At 49.2% G+C, this 19,310-nt stretch overlaps 5 protein-coding genes and 4 non-coding genes across 9 annotated transcripts; 3 read left to right on the forward strand and 6 right to left on the reverse strand.

Annotated features, from left to right (window-relative positions):
* Positions 1-1,130: 1,130 nt before the first annotated feature.
* On the reverse strand, positions 1,131-1,212 carry BDW47DRAFT_t136. Its single transcript has one exon. It is a non-coding gene; the product is annotated as a tRNA-Thr (tRNA).
* Positions 1,213-1,294: 82 nt separating this feature from the next.
* BDW47DRAFT_t135 lies at positions 1,295-1,367 on the reverse strand. The gene has a single exon. It is a non-coding gene; the product is annotated as a tRNA-Thr (tRNA).
* Positions 1,368-2,916: 1,549 nt separating this feature from the next.
* BDW47DRAFT_t134 lies at positions 2,917-2,998 on the reverse strand. Its single transcript has one exon. It is a non-coding gene; the product is annotated as a tRNA-Thr (tRNA).
* A 1,911-nt stretch (positions 2,999-4,909) lies between these two features.
* Positions 4,910-4,992, reverse strand: BDW47DRAFT_t133. Its single transcript has one exon. It is a non-coding gene; the product is annotated as a tRNA-Thr (tRNA).
* A 175-nt stretch (positions 4,993-5,167) lies between these two features.
* On the forward strand, positions 5,168-6,388 carry BDW47DRAFT_111680 (60S ribosomal protein eL39). The gene is made up of 3 exons (XM_024813998.1): positions 5,168-5,288; positions 5,407-5,507; positions 5,797-6,388. The coding sequence occupies exons 1-3, from the start codon at positions 5,283-5,285 to the stop codon at positions 5,843-5,845; spliced, it is 156 nt and encodes a 51-aa protein (XP_024668694.1). The 5' UTR covers positions 5,168-5,282; the 3' UTR covers positions 5,846-6,388.
* Positions 6,389-6,681: 293 nt separating this feature from the next.
* On the reverse strand, positions 6,682-8,449 carry skpA (SCF ubiquitin ligase subunit skpA). The gene is made up of 7 exons (XM_024813999.1): positions 8,413-8,449; positions 8,005-8,332; positions 7,751-7,817; positions 7,601-7,686; positions 7,352-7,519; positions 7,125-7,294; positions 6,682-7,056 (listed from the first exon to the last, which is right to left on the reverse strand). Exons 3-7 carry the CDS (start codon positions 7,806-7,808, stop codon positions 7,050-7,052), a joined length of 489 nt encoding a protein of 162 aa, XP_024668695.1. The 5' UTR covers positions 7,809-7,817; positions 8,005-8,332; positions 8,413-8,449; the 3' UTR covers positions 6,682-7,049.
* A 44-nt stretch (positions 8,450-8,493) lies between these two features.
* Positions 8,494-11,443, forward strand: smp3 (glycosylphosphatidylinositol-alpha 1,2 mannosyltransferase smp3). The gene is made up of 4 exons (XM_024814000.1): positions 8,494-9,166; positions 9,443-9,825; positions 9,893-10,020; positions 10,087-11,443. Exons 1-4 carry the CDS (start codon positions 9,058-9,060, stop codon positions 11,069-11,071), a joined length of 1,605 nt encoding a protein of 534 aa, XP_024668696.1. The 5' UTR covers positions 8,494-9,057; the 3' UTR covers positions 11,072-11,443.
* An 860-nt stretch (positions 11,444-12,303) lies between these two features.
* BDW47DRAFT_111691 (putative UV excision repair protein (RadW)) lies at positions 12,304-14,510 on the reverse strand. The gene is made up of 7 exons (XM_024814001.1): positions 14,264-14,510; positions 14,138-14,185; positions 14,005-14,077; positions 13,829-13,908; positions 13,429-13,749; positions 12,857-13,360; positions 12,304-12,800 (listed from the first exon to the last, which is right to left on the reverse strand). Exons 1-7 carry the CDS (start codon positions 14,279-14,281, stop codon positions 12,681-12,683), a joined length of 1,164 nt encoding a protein of 387 aa, XP_024668697.1. The 5' UTR covers positions 14,282-14,510; the 3' UTR covers positions 12,304-12,680.
* A 1,925-nt stretch (positions 14,511-16,435) lies between these two features.
* Positions 16,436-17,926, forward strand: BDW47DRAFT_134091 (uncharacterized protein; the record flags this gene model as incomplete). Its single annotated transcript, XM_024818012.1, has 1 exon — positions 16,436-17,926. One exon carries the CDS (start codon positions 16,436-16,438, stop codon positions 17,924-17,926), a length of 1,491 nt encoding a protein of 496 aa, XP_024668698.1.
* Positions 17,927-19,310: the final 1,384 nt, after the last annotated feature.

Raw genomic sequence — 19,310 nt, forward strand, 5'->3', positions numbered from 1 at the left:
CCGTTTAAGGAAAAGTAACAATGTCGGTATGATTGTTACAGACTAGTAATTATCCCGTCTTACATGCATACCCATTACCCACCCTTTACTGCCTAAAATACAAGGAATTCGGGGTCGGGGTGATCCGAACCCCGAGCGTCTCTGTTATCTCCAACGATCAACCATGGACCCGGTCTGGCTCTCGTATTCGCTCTGGAATGCTGAACGTGATTGGGTTAGAGGTTGTTGCCTAAGCTTTCACTCTATCTCGGTCCAGGCTTGATCTTAACAGGAATTAGCAATCGTGGTGATTTTCATGTGGGTCGTTAAAACTCATACGGCGGTTTATTCCACTTCCTATCTTCTCTGATCAGTCTTGAAGACGATAGAACTACTTCAGTATAATGAGTAAATGGACTGCCGATAACTCGTTCGGGTTTCCAACCAGCCCACGATAATACCTCAGCACAAGATCCCATCAGGATGCGGCTATCCTGCATGGACTGGCTCCGCCCCTCCATATTGGACCCCCATTATGTTTCATTATTACACGGGATGTAAAATTCCCCGGTCTGGTCCCATCACCGTGACTCCTCAAACACGAGGCTCGACAAAGCGATCCCGGTCAGGCGCGGCCGGGTAGACTCGTCCAACGGACCGGTAGATTCCCGCCCGAGCGAGTGGGACTGGAAAGGAAACGCTGTTGACTCAGAATGGCTCTGCGGCAGCTCAGGGTCTCGCATCCGATGCACGGATGGCTTCTCGATTGAAGCGGGATTTTCTAGAAGGTGGCGTTAGTGGCTGGGTCCAGTCTGGCCATGTGATCTATCGATATTGTATGAGGCGACTGTTTTATCGACGTGTCCACCACTCAACCACACGAATGCATCTCTAGGTTGTATATCGAGTGCTCAGGGCCCTCTTTTTTCAGCGCAAGGGAAATTTAACGTTGGAGTAAGAAACTCCTGCGCGGAGTTGCAAGCAGGCAGAAGTACCTGATGAGGTGTCCATGCAGCCTAGCACTACTAGGGAAAAGAAAAAGAAAAGAAAAAAAAAAAAGTGTCTGCAGCATCAACACCTATTCAGGCCATTACGGTCAGTATTCGTGCGTACATTCGGAATATGTAGGAAACAAAAAAGCAAAAAGGAAATGCTCCCACTCGGATTCGAACCGAGGATCTCATCATAACTGAGCATACTAGTGATGCGCTTTACCAACTAAGCCATAGGAGCGGATATCTAGTGTCACTCTAATTTGATCTATATTCTCGGTACCCCACAACTACGGTAAGGTTAAAGAAAGACAAAAAAGAAATGCTCTCACTCGGATTCGAACCGAGGATCTCATCATTACTAGTGATGCGCTTTACCAACTAAGCCATAAGAGCTGATTGGTTGATATAGCCTTCCTGTAGGCTTATAGTCCAGGAAATTAGTAGTTCACTTGGTCGCCATTTTGTCAACCTGTTAAACTACATGCAACATGTATCCTTTTGACTATATACCCAATCCTGACAATACTTTACGAAGATTAATATCCAGAATGTACATGCATAATGAGTTGTTTTACTACCGGCCATAGCCGATGCTCCATGTTGCAGACCAACGGATGACGCAGGGGGTGAAATATATATTATGCAGCCTAGGGCTGAACCTCACAGTTCCACCAACTTGAGCCTGGGCTCCTTGTCCAACCATGCAATTATGAGATCTAGAACATAACCGGGCCCCAACAAGCAGGGTTTTGACCAAGTCATATGGCCTGTGACACAAACAAGTCAAAAACCCAGTTGTATATTCAATATCTCATGTACTACGAGTGCCCCGCTCCTGTCGCACCAAAATAGGCGGAGTACAAAACACGGTGGATGACTGAAACATATGCTCAGTTCTAGCCGAATAGTTACACACGGGATGTAAGGGACAAATGCACCAGAGAAGCAGGTTCTTGAGTCTAAGGTACTCGGGGTAGAGGGACAGGCAAAGAGGTAGTAAGTAGGTGCGGGAAGACCGATGGAAATGGTCACGATGTTGATGAAATCGATGACTCTTGAAACCATAAGAAGTGTTGCGAATCGTTAGTTACAAAGATGACAAGAAAACACGAAGAATCAGAAAACAACATGTGAGAGAGAACTAAGTACCTCAGCTGACACATTTTCTGACTGCATCTCTCGCAATTACACTCTACGTACCATAGCAGATGACAAAACTCGATTTTCGAGATATAGCAAGTCATCTATGTATACCTGGCCAAAAGAATTTGACACACACTTAGTAGCTCGGTATGATTTGCTACAACTACCTCATTACTGGATATATATCAACACATTCGGCATATTTATTCATCATCCATACCAGCCAACGTTATCACAGGAGTGTAGGGTTCCGTCACAGGTCTACCTGTAGAAGACTGTAAACCCAGTCGAGGACAAATAAGGAAGAAGGAGAAGAAGAAGCATGCCGCCCTCTCCATCTCTTCCCATTCACCACCATACATCGAAAAGGGAAGTCGGAAAGGAAACGAGCTTCCATGGAACTAGGAACTCTACAAGGAGATTATGGTTGATCATGCGTTGCCAGCCCTGGAAGCCACCTAAACCATCAACCAGGCATGCCCACATGCTCGCCACGGGGTTGGTATCCCAAGCAATTACCAAGAACCACGACCCCCTGGCCGCCACCAGTCTTCCATCAAGGGGTTTCCGGGTGTACCCAACCTCCAAGAGCCGGGAAGCAATGACGCCACCCAACCGCCTACCAAACCAAACCAAATAGTGCTCCGGGTTCCGAAGTATGCTCAGTTCCCCGGACAGCATTCCACCGCACTCCGGGATACCTAGCATGAAGGCCAATGCAACGTTGCGTAATGTGCATTAAAAGTATTTCTCCACTCCAAAAAAAAAAGACCCGATGGAGGAAAAAAACAAAAAGAAATGCTCCCACTCGGATTCGAACCGAGGATCTCATCATGACTGAGAATACTAGTGATGCGCTTTACCAACTAAGCCATAGGAGCTGATTGGTTGATGTTGGGGTTTTCTATTATGATAATTGATAGCCATTGAGTGATTTGAACCGTAGTGCCACCCTAGGCTGAGTCCTATGCCAGGAAATCGATGGCATACATGACCTGGATAGCAGGAAACATAGAATTCTTCTGTTTATGCAGTCATAGATGACAGAACATGCATGTCAGCAAAAGGAGTCAGTTTAACAGGCCCCATGGGACTCAGATAGTGATGGCCTGGTCTTACCTATCATTCGGATGGGAGAAGTATAAACATGTCTGTTTCCCAAGTACGTTTTGAATACCTATTTTCATATCGGTGAGTACATCATTTTATGCGCCATCTAATCTATTCGATTTACTATTAAGCGAGACTGACTTGTTTCCACCGAAAAGTGCACGCCAGAGGTTACACCCGGCCAGGCCATGATCAAATAGATCCATTCAAGTAAGGCGCAGGGTGGCTCTTTGTTATCGTCCACATCATACCAAGGATTTCCCTCTACTGTATTGTTTGCTTGGTACAACCGAGAGCATCGTTACCTCTACAACATTGATAGCAAATGATTATCGGCGAACCTATCTATCTAATCCTACTGGGGTGCAAAGATGTGTGCAATATTGGAGCCCACCAAGCAAATCTTTTTATCTAGGTCGCCTGCTTTTTGAGCGGCATTGGGACCTTCCACGGTCAATGTCTGCGAGGAATCCATAGGCCCATTTTACGAACCCACGAGGATGGCTTGGAGTCCTGAAGGATGATTGATATTCAAGTTGCTCTTGGCGACTTCATAGAAACCTGTATTGCCTCAATCTAGGCTCTCTACAAGGCTTGACTATGAGAAAGACTGCCCCGTTCTAGGAGTTATACTCCAGTCCGGCGGGGAGATTAGCAGATAGACTGAACCTAGATAGTACTGTTACTTTTGTTGCGCCCTCTGTATTCTAGGAACCGAGTTTACCGCACAACTGATATCATACCAACCGCTGAGTGTAATTTAGAGCAGGGCCCAGTTTGGCAGGCCCGTGATAACACGAATATCACAAAAACAGCAGGCCCATCCAGCCCATTCTGTTCACTACGAGACCATGATAAAGGAAGACAAAGATGGGACCCAAAGTCTAGATCAATATAGTCGTAGACTGTCAGTTCATAGCAACAGCAGTGACCATACTTGAGCCATGTCATTGCATAAACAAAATGATTAGAGACAGTTTGAGCTCTTGAAATTTCCCATGCCAGTGATGGAATCTATATATCTATCAAATGATATATGGCCGCCTGCCGGCCCATGACGACCCAGCAAATCCTGACGTCTCGATGTATTCAAAACCTACCCCTCAACAGACGTGTGGTAATGCTGCCGTAAATTGTGCTTCAGCAGTGGGTACGTAGTGGGCTGGCAAAAGTTGCAAGGGGTTGCTAGCGGTTGTACGATTGTTGCCACCGGTTGCCATCGGCTGCAGCTGGTTGCAGCTAGCCGTGAATTAGTTGCAGATGATTGCAGACCATTCATGACTACTCCGTACATAAGACCAGTTCTAAGAATATCGAACTATTGACCAAGTTTGATATAGTAATATGTTTATTATCGTACTATTTACGTTTGTATTGACTAGTTATCAAAGTATTACTTTTCTACCACCCTATTATTGACTAGAGGGACCTTCATCATATACTGACTATTCAGTTGCGCATTGAGAAGCCATATAGGAGATATCTTTATAGCATTTTGGTTCAGTCATAGAGGACGACTATACTTGTAGACTGCTGTACTATAGCGCTCCTCTTCAACTCCGAGATCCCACATTCAAAATGTAGACGCCCACTTCAACTGGCCTGTACCTAGCCAGTCCAAGAAGCCCAAAAAGTAAATAAGGATACTACTGTATAACGAAGGCAAAAAAACAAAAAAGAAATGCTCCCACTCGGATTCGAACCGAGGATCTCATCATAACTGAAGCATACTAGTGATGCGCTTTACCAACTAAGCCATAGGAGCGGTGTTGAAATTTAGGCTTCTTATTCCAATATAGGACACGCTACCAAGGTCCAGCCAGAAAAGCACACTTTCCCCTAAACGGAACGCAGCATCCGTCTCGACCAATGACCACCCGCCCAGATCTCCCGCCTCAGGCCACCACACCATCACATGACCCCACAGAAGCGAACCGGCTAAACCCTGTCCGCACAAAAAAACCACCCGACGAATGGGCCCTTGAAGACAGACCGGTCGACAACCTCACTATCGCCAGTCCATCTACCAGCTCGCCATCGCGAAAAGTTGTCAAGATGCCGGTTAGTACCCCCTACGCCATGTGACATCAAGGATCAATCTTCTCCAAATGAATCGCCAAAAATGAACGAACCACCCTGACAAGACGGCCTGCTGATTTTTTTCCTTTTCGATATATAGAGCCACAAGAGTTTCCGCACCAAGCAGAAGCTTGCCAAAGCCCAGAAGCAGAACCGTCCCATCCCCCAGTGGATTCGTCTGAGGACCGGTAACACCATCAGGTAAATACATCTGCCTTATCTCCCCTCGGATTCGGATCTTCGATCGGTCGGTATATGTGGTGGATTGGATGGATGGATGGACAACGACCTACATCTCGCTTTCGACCAAGTATCAGCCACAACAAGGCACGAGGAAACAAAGAACCAGCCAAGCGAGGGAGAGAAAGAAATACGAGCGAAAGAAAGAACCACCACCACATACAGCCGATTGAAGATCCCCAACCGAACCAAAGGAGGACACTACAGAACGGAAAAATGGACACAGCTGACTCGATATCCTCTCTCCCAGATACAACGCTAAGCGTAGGCACTGGCGCAAGACCCGCCTGGGTATCTAAACAACTCGCATCGTCACCAACACATTCTCTCCGCCGCCCCTCCCCATATCTTTCTCCCTTTTCGATCGAGATGTGCTCCGACCTGCAATTGTTTTTCGTCCCACGGTGATACCGCATACCACACAAAAATGTCTCGCGACCTCGGCCGTTCTGCTTGTCAATTAAATCAAATCAATATGGGCTAGTTGTCTGGGCTCTCGTTTTCATTCTATTGATCTGAGCCATCCTTTGTCTTTTCCCTTCGAACCGCAATCACAAAACGTCTTTGTTCTTCCGCCCCGGGTCGATCTGTCAATTTTGAGCATTGCATTATATATCATCTCTAAGGAAGTGCATATGTAATGGAATGCGCGACTCGGCATTGTTTTCTTCGTCGGGTTATGGGCGCAGGGTGTTTAGTATCATGTTAATGTCAACGGGGACTCAGAGAGTCGAACTCGGATTGATTTATGTACGCGAGCTTTTTTGAAGATAAAATCAAAAAAATTATGATGGATAACGAGCTGGAATGATTCTCCTTTCCTATCCTTCTTTTCTATGTTCGTGCTTTTTTTTTTCGTAAGGCTGAATTATCTTCTATGGCTCTCTCCATGGTAATCTTGGTATACGTAGGTCGCTGTAACTTAGTACCGTTTGCGCGTGCTGGGTAGAGGGTAGTATTTCGAACAAGACGGGAGTTGTGCCCGCGGTCTGGTGAACAAGGTACCCCTCCCCTGTTATGTGCAGGGTCAACGGGCCGTGTGGTCTTGTCTAACACCCGGGTGTTGCATTACAGAATACAATCAATCAATGTAGAGACGAACTACGCAATAGCTTACGGCGATCGATTGTAGATAGACAATTGGACCAAATAAAATTTCATCGTTTTTCTCATGTAAAGCTAAGCGGACAACAGCCGACACGGGGTTGAAAGATGGCATGGAATCAAAGTTCATTGAAACCATCCCCGTCCAACCAGCCATACCAACCCCAGACTCGAAGGAACTAAGAAACTCGAAGGAACCGAGACAGCAGTGCGACGAAAGCGCGCAAAGTCGCTGAGACCTAATCAACCCTGAACGCCATGAATCGAAACAGACGTGGAACCAGATGGAACAGAAGTAGAGACACCGTGAAGATCGGCCCATTTCCTATCGGCCAGGAATCGCTGAATTGCAAGCTGCCGGTCGGAGTAGGGTGTAGTGACATCGAGGAGGCGACATCTTTAGCGGCTGTTGCGGGGACAAATTAGCAAGATAGAGACAGGCGGGTTGCGCCAACTGATCGAGACAGGACTTACTCCTCAGCCCACTCGTTCTCACGACGGATCTGGTCCTCCTCCTCGGGGGTGAAGTCGTTCTGGATGTTGAAGGTCTTGCGGATCTCCTCGGGGGACTTGCCCTTGATCATGTTAGCCACGGTCTTGCAGCCAACATCCAGGAGACCCTTGATATCGAGGTAGTTCGCAGCCTACACCCCATGTTAGCCCGCCGCTCACCTGAGCCGGATGGATAGAAAATGACGAACCAGGATGATCTCGAACAGCATTTCCTGGTCAACCTGCATGAACTTCTGGTCCCACTCGTCGATATCGGTCGTCTTGCGACGCGAGTCATCGTCGTCGCCAGTGCTGGGGGGGTCGTTCTTATGGTAGGAGCACCACTCAATGACCTTTTTCAAGACGGCTTCGTTGACCTAAACACACATACAAAGTTAGAGTCGCCTGATTTAGTAGCCGTTTTGACATCCTCAGGACCAAGTATATGGAGGACTCACGTTGGGAATGGGGATGGCCTCGTGCGCATCACCCAGATCCTCCAGCATGTTCTTGATCAGCAAAGAACGCTCAGCGACATCGCGATCTATAGGCAAACACCACGTTAGCAATCCAGGATGAGTCCAGCGCCACGTTGAAGGCCCACTTACCGACGCTGATATCGACGCCGTCGGAGCTTTGGAACGTCAGGGTTTGGTTGGCAGCCATGATGAGAATCTGTACGTTTAAAACGATCCTTGAATCAGTAATGTTGAATGGTAGATTGTGTAGATAGAGCAAGATGACTCGAGAATAGGTAACCAGATCGAGAGGGGTACGGGGAAAACGAGGAGTGGGGACACGCAGAATGAAAGAGGAACCAAAATTGATGGAGATGAGACACGAGGAAGAGGGGAGGACACACCTGTATTTAACGTTCACGATCGCACTGGAAGGATCAAAGAGGAGTGAAAGAATGTAGTGAATGAGAGAGAAGAGACAAAGAGAAGTGAAGATGTAGTCAGTGACGAGAACTTTAGCGTGAGGCTCAGCCTTGTTACTAACAGTTCGAGGATGGAAGTGACTTAGTGCTCACTCTTGGTCATTGCCTGGTAGTAATAATGATGCAGTTCCGGATTGGGGTTTGCCCCCACTGAAGGTGCCTAGGCGGTGAGTCATTCTGCCTGGCCGCCTGGCTGCCTTGCTACCTGGGGCTGTGGCTGCCTGGGGCTGAAGGGGTGCCTGGAGGGTGCCTGACCGATTGGGCATCAGTTATGTCTCTTACTAATTATGTATCATCACGATCAGACCAGACAGACAGACTTGTACCTACTCCGGAGTAGTGAACTAATCCCTATAGTGTATTTTCCTGGTGGTGGATAGTTAGAATGAATCCAACTGATTGACCCACCTCGATTCATCGGGTAATTTCATTCCTCTCCACTTCAAAGCTTCATGACGGTGATATCACCCTCCGACGCGTCTGCCCATCGGTCAGTACAGTGAGCACTCATAGTGTCACGGCTCTTAAGCCTCTTAGCTGCATCAATCAGCTTCATTCCTAGACTTAGTCTGGTCAATCCGATCCATCCTTCCCACTCGCCCTCCGATGATCCTGATCTTCCCTTTCATTTGACCCCATTCCACCTCATCTTACAGGCTGTCTGATCTCCTCTCCTCCCTCCATCTCTATTTTAAATCACCTTCCCCTCTCTGCCCCTGCTTCTTTTCCCTTTCCTTTCCCCTTCCCTCCCCTTTCCCTTTTGGATGGCTTACAGGATCGTCTCTCCTTGATCGCCTCTTATATATCATATCCATCCTCCAATTCCCTTTCCTCTTGCATGTCATTGCACCAAGTCACAGCATGTTCCTCCGATATAAACTCTCCCTTTCGCCGTCCTCCATGCTGTGAAAAGAAAAGAGAAACCCCTTCCTTCTGTATATGCTGTTCTCGTGGTCCAACCACCTGGCCTGAGTCATGTGGAGACGAACATATCTACTCCTCCTGGTGATCCGTGTTTACTTTGCCCTCTCCCCCAGTTATCTTCATCCCGATGAAAACTTTCAGGGGCCTGAAATTTTCGCCGGTATGTTGACCTTCTAACTTTTCATTTTGTTTATTTTTTTTCCCCTCCCTTTCAACACCCCACCCACCCCTGACCGGAAAGGCCGGATGGTCGATCAGTCGCGGATGCGAGTAATCCCTCGCGCGACAGTCGGAAATGGGCGGGTAGTTGCTGTTGAGAGCGTCGCAAAGCCTTGATTTCGTCTGGTTCTTTATTGTATTATTTATTTCCTGAAACTTCTGATCGCGAAAATACTACGTATAAGAAAGAAAAAAAAAACTAAATGAACAATCCCAGGTCGAATCTTTTCCTTCCCCTCCAGATTACCATGGGAGTTTGTCGCCGAGAAGCCGATCCGCAGCGTTTTCCCATTATGGCCGACCTACGACGTGCCGATGAGCCTGTTGAAATGGTTCTACACCGAGACCGGAACCGCGAATCCTCCCCCGCAGCTGGTCTACCACCTGATCCGCGGGTGTATGTTTCTGTTGAGCTTTGTCCTGGAAGACTGGGCGGTCTATGAGTTGGTGCCCTTCCCGCGCCAGCGTCGCGCCACGGTGGTGCTGGTCGCATCCTCGTATGTCACCTGGACGTATCAGACGCACACCTTCTCCAACTCCCTTGAAACGTTGTTGGTAGCCTGGGGTCTGGTTTTGATTCGTCGCATCGTGGAGAATAAGGTTCGGATCACCCCACGGAGGAGGTCAAGTGTGAGGTGAAGCTCTCCAAGCTAATGGATGTTTACAGAGACGCTCTTCGCTCTTCTCCTGCGCGGTCCTTTCTTTTATCGCTGTCGCCGGAGTCTTCAACCGCATCACTTTCCCGGCCTTCCTCCTTCTCCCAGGACTCCAGTTACTGCCTCATTTCTGGCGCAAGTAGGTTCCCCTCCTCCGTGTGTCGTCACATTGCGATGGTAGACTGATGACTGACTCGATCTCCAGGCCCCTATCCCTGGTTTGCTTCGGGGGGTTTGGTCTTCTGTTCTTCGGTATCGCGGTCCTGATCGACACGGCCTTTTACCACCCGTCCGCGTCGTTTTGGGCAGCGGTCTACGACCCGGTCATCACGCCTCTGAACAACTTGCTCTACAACACCGATCAGTCGAATCTGGCTCTCCATGGAATCCATCCTCGATATAATCACTTCCTAGTCAACCTACCGCAACTTCTCGGACCCGCCTACGTGACGATGATCGCCTCGTCGATGCTGAATTTCCCAGCTGGGTTCTCTTGGCTGAAAGATATGCGCGCCGTTTCTGCCATCTCGGCCACGGCCATCCTGTCCCTCTTTCCGCACCAGGAACCCCGCTTCCTGATCCCATGCATACCCCTCCTTCTGAGCTGCTTCCGCATGGGCCCGTCCCGTCTGTTTTTGGCCGCGTGGGTGATCTTCAACGCGGCCCTGGGATTCTTGATGGGGGTCTACCACCAAGGGGGCGTGGTGCCAGCTCAGATCGCCATGCCATCGATCATCTCCACCAGCGCCATGAAAGCGTCTGGCGGGGAGCTCCCCAGCGTCTCCGCAACGGTGCTCTGGTGGAAGACCTACTCCCCACCCCTGTGGCTCCTCGGAGACAACAGCTCCCTTCCGCTGGACATCGAAACCAGAGACTTAATGGGCATTCCGGGACTTCAGATGGCGCAGGAACTGGAAAAGGCAGTCCCATCCTGCCGGTCCATCAAGGACTCCGACAACGCTAACCACCCGGTCTTCGTTGTGGCGCCCAAATCGGCCACGTTCCTCGACCGATATAAGGCCCCGTCAGCGGATGCGTCCGACCTCCAGCTCGTCCAGCTCTGGTCCTACAGCAAGCACCTGAACCTAGACGACCTCGACTTTGGTGACGACGGGGTCATTCCGACATTGAGACGCGTGATTGGCCGTCGCGGATTGGCCGTGTGGAAGGCCGATAGGATTTGCGATTGACCTGCGTCAGCTGGTCCGGGGTATACCAGCTTGGCCGAGGTGTGCAACCACCTCTCTATCTCTTTTTATTGATTTATTGGTTTTTCAAATGAAAGTCTGGCGCTACCATAATCGTCTCTACACCGCATGTTCCTGCCCTTCCTCTTATTATTCCTCACTCTTCTCGCATTCGCATTCTCCCTTCTCACCCCACAGCTTCAACTTTCACCCCCACGCCTTCATTTTCAGCGATCATCTACTACCTGTTTTGTCGTCCTCACCACATCAAAAACTCACCTCTCATCTCCCCACCCCCACCATATCAATCATATCATGCGTATCCGCTATACCCCCTATTCTCTCGTCTTCCGGACTCCCCCCGCCATACTTTAAAATATGAATACCCATCTATCATATTAAACTTATATCAAACCATATTTCGCACTAAGCGTGTAACTAAGATATCTATCTATCCATCCATATATATATCTACACAACACTCAATTTACTTCCTTCCTTCCCCGCCGACCTACAAAGCTACCAAGCTACCTACCAACTAACCAAGAAAGACATGCATAATTGCTTACATACACACACCTACATACGTACACCACCTGACACATGCATGCACACATACATGCACCCACGTCATGTGTGCACGCACATACGTATGTATAGATGTATAGATGTATTTATGTATGTATGTATATCTCTTCTACCTGACACACACCCTCACACACAATAATACCTACCCTCTAACGAACCTATCATTTCTCTCTCCCGATATTCCTAATATATATCCATAATCATATCTATGTTTATATATCCATTCATTAAAAGAACAAGAGTAAATAAAGTAGATTGGCTCGACCCCATCTCCCCAGACCTTGATTACGAATGTCAGACTGGTTACTTAGGCAGACCCGTTTGGGATATCTACGAAATGATTGCTACCTAAATATCTAGGTACTGTTGAAGTATCTGGGTAGAAAACCGATTGGGTCGTCTGGTGAATCAATACTACTTACCGAGTACGTAGGTACCTGGGGTTTATGCATCTACCTAGATGGTGGGTTGCCTTCTATTGTTGTGTGAGTATGTCATATGACTCGAGGACTGATCATGTGGTCGTGACCACCACGACCACCTGCCCCTGCCCACAATTAGGCCACCCCATCCCTTGAAAAATTACTACTACTACTACTACTACTACTACTACTACTACTACTACTACTACTACTGCAGAGTAAATATGACGGGTCGAATCATCATGTCCCATTTTGTTGTATTAACTAGTGCTTGATCGGAAACGTCATCTCAGAAAAAGAAAGGAAAAAGGAAAGAACAAAAAGAAAAAAAAAAAAAAGAAAGCACATATCGTATGTGACGGGTTAGGGGGAGAATGGTATGTATGAAAGGGATTGGAGTAAGCATGGTGTGTAGAAAGACACCAACATCCTTGGCTGAGGGAACACGGCGAACGGCGATAACAGCTCAGACCACTAGCTCAAGTAGAATACCCGGGCATATAAATGCAGTGGCAGTGGCAAGGGGAGGAGCGAAACATAGAACGTGGTCTGCGGCTCGGTATCATCGATAGGTCTCGAGGGGAGGATAGGATAGTGCCATTTCATAGATCCTCGGGATCGTCGGGGTTTTCGAACAAGTAATTCGCGGCGAGCTCTTCGTTCTTGTCGCAGGCGAAATAGGCCTGGATCACCAGGTCCCGGGAAAATCCAAGTCGGCAGAGCTAGTTTCAGGTTAGTTTTCTGGAGTCGAGGGATGTTTGAAAGGGAGAAAGCATACACGTTCGATGGCGTCTCTCTCCTCCTCGGTGACGTGGATTTGGTGGGTGCCTGGAGGGAGGGCGCCCTCCCCTTCCTCACTCAGAAGCTGCAAGAACTGCTCCTCGTTTTGACCAATCAGCTGGGCAATCTGCGGGTTACCCGCAGCGACCTGCTGAAGGATGGGCTCCAGCATCTGGGGCTGTTGCTGGACCAGCTGACGGAGCTGCTGGAAGTGGGTGTTGTTACGGAGGAAATCCAGGCTGGGAAGACCTTCACCCGCACCCGCACCCGCACCCGCTCCAGCTCCAGCTCCACCGGTACGAGCACCACGAGTAGCACCCCCTTCTTGGCCGCCGGCTTGAGCTGCTGCCTCGAACAGGTTGACGGGTTCGTCGCCACCCCCAGTGGTGCCAGTGGCACCAGTCGCGGCAGGGGCCTGGGGCGAGGCAGTAGCGGCGGCGGCGGCCTCCTGCTGCTGCTGTTGCTGCTGCTGCTGTTCTTCTTGGACGTCCTCCGGAATGCCCTGTACATCGTTAGATGAGGAACCAAGACACAATTCGGGGGCAACGAGAGATGATGTCTCAAACATACATTCAACAAGTATTCGATGGCACGATCGGGGTTGAAGAAAGCAGCCCGCATGGCACGGTTGATATCACTTCGCTGGAAACCCATGCTCTCCATTTGAGCAACGACCGGCTCACTCTGGGTCCCGGCCAACAAGGTTGAGGGGTCATTGAAGGATTCGGCGGGGGGCTGGGAGGCGGCGGGCGAAGGAGTAGCAGGAACAGCCGGCGTCGAGGTGCTGGTGGAAGGGGCCGGAGCCGGGGGAGCAGCGGGCGTAGATGCAGGCGCTCTGGAAGGCGTGGAAGGGGCCTGTGAAGAAGAGGCAGAGGGTGCGGCAGTTTTCGGCTATGGCGACACGAATTAGACTCGTCTCGGATTGTTTTGCTTTTTCCGTAGACAAAAATTTCTGGAAGAAGTCGCATACCTTGGACACCATGCAGACTACGAAGCCCTTCTCTTCAATGTTGTATGTCTCGATGGCTTTGTCATCTTGAAGGATCTTGCCTGGAGAGTGGGATGACGGTCAGCGGATGTGATGTCGACGCCGTTGACGAACGTCTGGAAGAATCAACGGCGCTGAAGACGACTAAGGTGACTCACCCGAATAGATGAGTTTCAGTTGGGGAACCTCCCATCCTTTCTCCTTGGAGATCTTTTCCTTGACTTGGCCAACCTAGAGGTGATTCAATTAGCCCCGCACCGAGAACGCTGGGGACACGAGAAACTGCCATACCCTTTCGGAGGGCTCCGCATCAATTACAAACTTTTGTTGCTTCAAATCCTGCAGAGAGATCAACGATTAGATGACGGACGGGGAACAGCGTTGACGCGGGTGGAGGGCGAAGGTGGGGGGGTGTACCTTGAAAGTGAGCTTCATCTTGCGCCACCAGAGAGGACCACAGACACAGCAACTAGCTAACCAAGGTGGGGGAAAGACGGAAGGTAGAAGGTCAGAGAAACGATGTGCACTCGGAACAGGAGTCTATGAACAAATGTCGAATGCAAAGGGATCGAGGAAGAGAGAAGCAGATGGGGTCGAGGTGGGTGGATCAAGGGAAGAAGAAGAGAAAGAAGAAGAAGGAAGAAAAGTGGGCAAGAAAGTGATGGACGATGATGGCAATGCATGACGCCTGAGAGCCTGAGAGGAGAAAGGCGGAGGCGGTCTGAAGCCACAGCCCAGCCACGACAATATGCACCGCCACATCAACACGACTATACATAGATGGATGGATTGCACTTTGATGAAAGGATGGTGCTAAAGAATTGCAATCTATTCATGACAATTTCTGATGTATATTTCTAACAATGACAATTACCGGTTCAATTCAGTCTCCTGCAATAATCTCCATGGTCAGAAAGGTTGCTGAGTCTGTCCTCAGTGTAAGTGTTGACAATTCTATTGTTTTGCTATCCCATACCATTGATGAAACTGCAGCGGCCGAGTCTCTTTCCTTCTGGAGAAAAAAAAAAAAAAATAAAAATAAAAAAAAAGAGAGAATAATTGGATCATGAAGAGGGGGCACCCCTCGGTTGATGGTATCTGTCTCATCGATGTATCAGATGGCGGTGGGGTCATCTAGGGAGAACTTCTGAGCAATCCCAGACACGACCAGGATCATGATGCCAATCCCCTCTATATTTTGCACATCGACTCTCTATCCACTACTTTCTAGAAGACTGTCACTTCTCTTCTCTTCTTTTCTTTTTTTGGTCCCTGGATCCCCCTCATCCACCCCCCAAGACGAATCCACTATCAAATCACATACATCATCCCACCCGTCCCTAGGATTCTTCAGCTCCCCAAATTGAACAGACGATACGTCACATCACCAAGTCGGGGATTTTATAGTCCATTGGTCGACCCTGCTCTCCCCATCTGGGAATCGAAAATTGGATCACTCTGCCATTTAAAGCTCTCCCGGGACCCCGGTGATCGTCCCGGCCGCTTCACAGGAACTTAGAGAGCCACCAGCCTTGACAAATCGGTCGCTGTAGACCTGTGCCATGCGCCAGTGATGTCTCCTAGTTCCATCCTGTTGGGTTGCCTGGTGAGTTGACCTTATTGGCCTGGCGTGGGCTCGAGGATCGGCCCGGGAAGGACCTTGTGTTAGGCATGCAAGCAGGTCGAGGGACGTGGATGACGAGTATAATCTTTTCGGGGACAGACTACCCCTTGGGGTGTTTCATAGAGGGTTTTCAGGATACCCCGGATGTGACAATGGTGTCCACTATGGAGTAGCGAAGAGAATCATGTGCTGGAGAGGATGGAAGAGAAGGCCTCTGATAAGGCTTCAGACGGTACCTGTCTAGAGATCGGGATGGAACTGGAGATCTGCAAGTAGCATTCCGTCGAGTCTATCGGTGTCGTACTTTTGACTACTGGTCGTTTCTTTTCTTTTTCTCTTTCAAGAGGCCCTGGGGTCTGATCTCGACCAGACGTGGCGATCTGCCACCATTTTCCCACTTCCCTCCCCTGTCATCCTAACCCTAGTCTTGCATACCCATGTCTTTCGCTCCAAACTCCAAACATCGGGGAACTTCTTTCCCCGTCGTTCGCTCTTTAGTCTCTCCTTAGTCTGATAGATAGACTTTCGATCTTCCCAGGTTACTGGGTCTTAACATTCTTTTCGGATATTTACTCCCGTCATTCCCTCGATCGCCTTTCCTTCGTCCAGCTACTTTGTCTATACTCTCGCAGGCCAGATTCCCAATTTCTACCTGTCTGATCATTGTCTCTCTCTTTTCAACCTCTTGGCTTGCCTTGGTCTATCGGAAGCTTCCCTATTCAATCTTTCTGTCCGTGGACGCTGCTATCATGAACGTCTTCCGCTGTTGATGGTAGAAGCCTAACCGTCCACCGATTGAACCGCACCGAATATTTTGGACTCCTTCCAACCCATCGAAAATACCAATCTTTAATTTATACACCACCGTCCGTGGAACGAGCGCCCTGACATTGAGCCAGAATTGATTCCCGCGGCAGCAAACCCCACCAGTGTCCGCTACATGCTTCTCGAATCCCACTGCCCAAATGACTCCCAGCGCGCGCAGATGTCGCCCAATCCACTATTTCGGGGCAGCTTCATTGCTATCAACATTAGTAGTCACGGTCCTCGACGGCGTATGCCTCGCCTCCTCCCGATTCTCTCCTTCTAATACCTCTACAATCGAGGCCGCTATCCTCGGTCTAGGTGCGATCAGCTGCGGGACACTGATCGTATTACTCGTGCTGTGGACCCTCGACGTCGAGAATAATACATTACAACCATGGAAGAACTGGAGGGCCATTACGTACGGCGCCGTGATTACCTACCTCGCCATCGCAACAGCCACAACCGCAGCCCTACTCGCATGGTGTGCCGTCCAGTTCGCAACCGAGACCAGCAACACAGCGGAGCACCAGCGCCGGCAGCCTCTTATGATCTCCCGCTGCGTCATGTGGGCCATCTCCGTCATGGCCCAGGGCGTCCTAGGCGGATACCTCCTGACGGGCCTGAAGAGCCGAGGACGTCGTTCGAGCCGATGGCCCGGCTCCGCCACCCACGAACTGACCCGGTTTCCCAACCGATCAACCTCCAGAGCGCGGGCATCGAGACCGCCGTCATCAAATACAGACTCGCTGGAGCACTCCAAGGAAAGCTACGACGTGCTCCCTCCCCAGCAGCAGCAGCAGCAGCCCACCGCGTCCAGCGCTGCCTCCCGCCGGTCGAACCGCTATTCCGGCCGGACACTCTACCGACACGACTCGAGGCGCGCCTCTGCATCCTTAGACCTGAAACTCGATCTCAACTGCCCGCGTTCGATATACGCCAGCCCCAGCGTAACCCCAGATTTTTTCGACGCGGACCGCGACAGCTGCGTCACCATCGTCGCCGATCACCGTGGGAACGAGCTGCTAAACCAGCGGCCGTCCTGGGACAAGACACCGTTCCAGACAACCACGGCAACGTCATCTTCATCTCCAGCATCATCATCAACAACAACACTAGCATCAGCACCCCAACCAACACAACCAAACGCACCCCCAAAAGCAGTGCTCCCCACCCTCGTCTTCCCAGACGAAAGCAACATCCACCCTCTCTTCCGACCCAGCAGCTCCTCGCCACCACCGACACCCACGCCGGGGACCATCGTGGTCGCGTCGCCCAATGCCGGCCAGACCATCACGATGAAGATGCTGACCCGCGTGCGATCCAACCGGTCTACTCATTCCCTCTACCGGCAGCACCACCACACCCCCCGCAGCCGGTCGCCGCTGTTTGAGCGGATGGATCAGGTAGATCGGGAGCGTATCGACCCGGGGCGGAGCACGACTAGTACTCCACAACTAGTATCATCGTCTTCGTCATCGTTGTTGTCGGCTGTGTCTGGCGATGACCATACCAACAACAAGAGCATCCACTCGAGCCACCAAGCAGATGAAACGCAGATCCCCGGATTCATCATGGCAGCCGACGTGCGGAGTAGCATCACGCGGTACGAGAAGAAGCACGAGCTGAGCGAATCCCCGCAGGAGAGCTGAGCTGTACGTCACATCATTGAGGTGCATGTCATTCTTTACATTTTTCCTTGTGTTATTATTGGTATTCTATCTTTTTGTGGTGCTCTTTGGTACAGGTGCAAGATATCCTCGGTCTAGCTAGCGTGTTTGATATGATTTATATTTTAGAGAGATATATATAGATATAGATATCGGTTTGATGGGATGATCTTTATGGATGGTGATAGAGGCAGTCCAATTATTCCAGACTTTCTTTTGTTGGATATTTCAGCACTGCATATTACATTCTTGGTAGGAAGTGTAAATAGAAGTGAGTAGGGAGGGAGATACCTTATAATACCGGAAAGTGTACGGCCGATCGAAGAAGTGACGGTGTAGACAGCACACGTGCCTCTTTATAGTGAGAGCTTTTCTTGTTCATCTAAGCCCGTCTGCGGAAGATAGACTGGAATGGTTTCTAAGTATATAGAATTCTCCGATGGAACGGTGAGGAGAAAGGGTGGGCAAATGGCGGTCTCTACATGTACAAAGCTTGTTGTCGATACCTTAAGTAGTAATCTTCATACATGCTCATTGAGATCTAGGTAAATCTGTCCCTATACCATATTGTATAGAAGGGTGAGTTCCTTTTCTATAGACTGCCCTTTCTCATCTGATAGAATGAATGTTGTATACAGTGGATGGAGTATAGGTGTAGTATAAAAGGGGTCTAGATTACGTCGTATGGAAATGGTTACCTGTTTTTTATTTTATTTTTTTTTTCTTGCTTATTTTTCAGGCTCCACTGGAGATTTCTTACTCGATGCGGCAATCTTTCAGTAGGCCATGACCGATCTTCTACTTGATACTCAATATTTGGCCTCTATACTATAGTTGATAGATATATTTATCACTGGATGTAAGAAATGATCATGAGATTATAGTATTGATTGTGCTGTCAGTATCTCCAACGATATAAATGGACAATAACTGTAGTGATACAGATAAGTGATCGACCGGAGTCGAGAAATACGGTACCATACCGTACGATGGAGCTAAAACAAGCAAAGGAAGTAGAGGAAGAACTAAAACGAGGATTCATTTCTTCTGCTGAATGGCTTCATCTTCTTCTCTCTCTCTTCCTTACTCTTCTCCTTCCTTACTCTTCCAATCACTGATCCTTTTGGATTCACTCTTCTTCTTGGTTACTTCATACCTCTTTCCCTGTTCTCTTCTTCTTCCTTTCTCTTGTTTTCTTCTTCTCTTCCCCTTCTCCCATCTTGCCTCTTCTTCCTCTCTCACCATCTCATCCTTCTTCAACTCTTAATCCTAGGTTTTTAAATTCCTTCGGATCATCCCGTCATCTTGATCGATTCCAAAGATCAAATCCATTGACTTCTCTCCATCTCTTTCCTGGTGGATCAAC

This window comes from Aspergillus candidus (assembly GCF_002847045.1).
Source record: "Aspergillus candidus strain CBS 102.13 unplaced genomic scaffold BDW47scaffold_58, whole genome shotgun sequence".
NCBI lineage: Eukaryota > Fungi > Ascomycota > Eurotiomycetes > Eurotiales > Aspergillaceae > Aspergillus > Aspergillus candidus.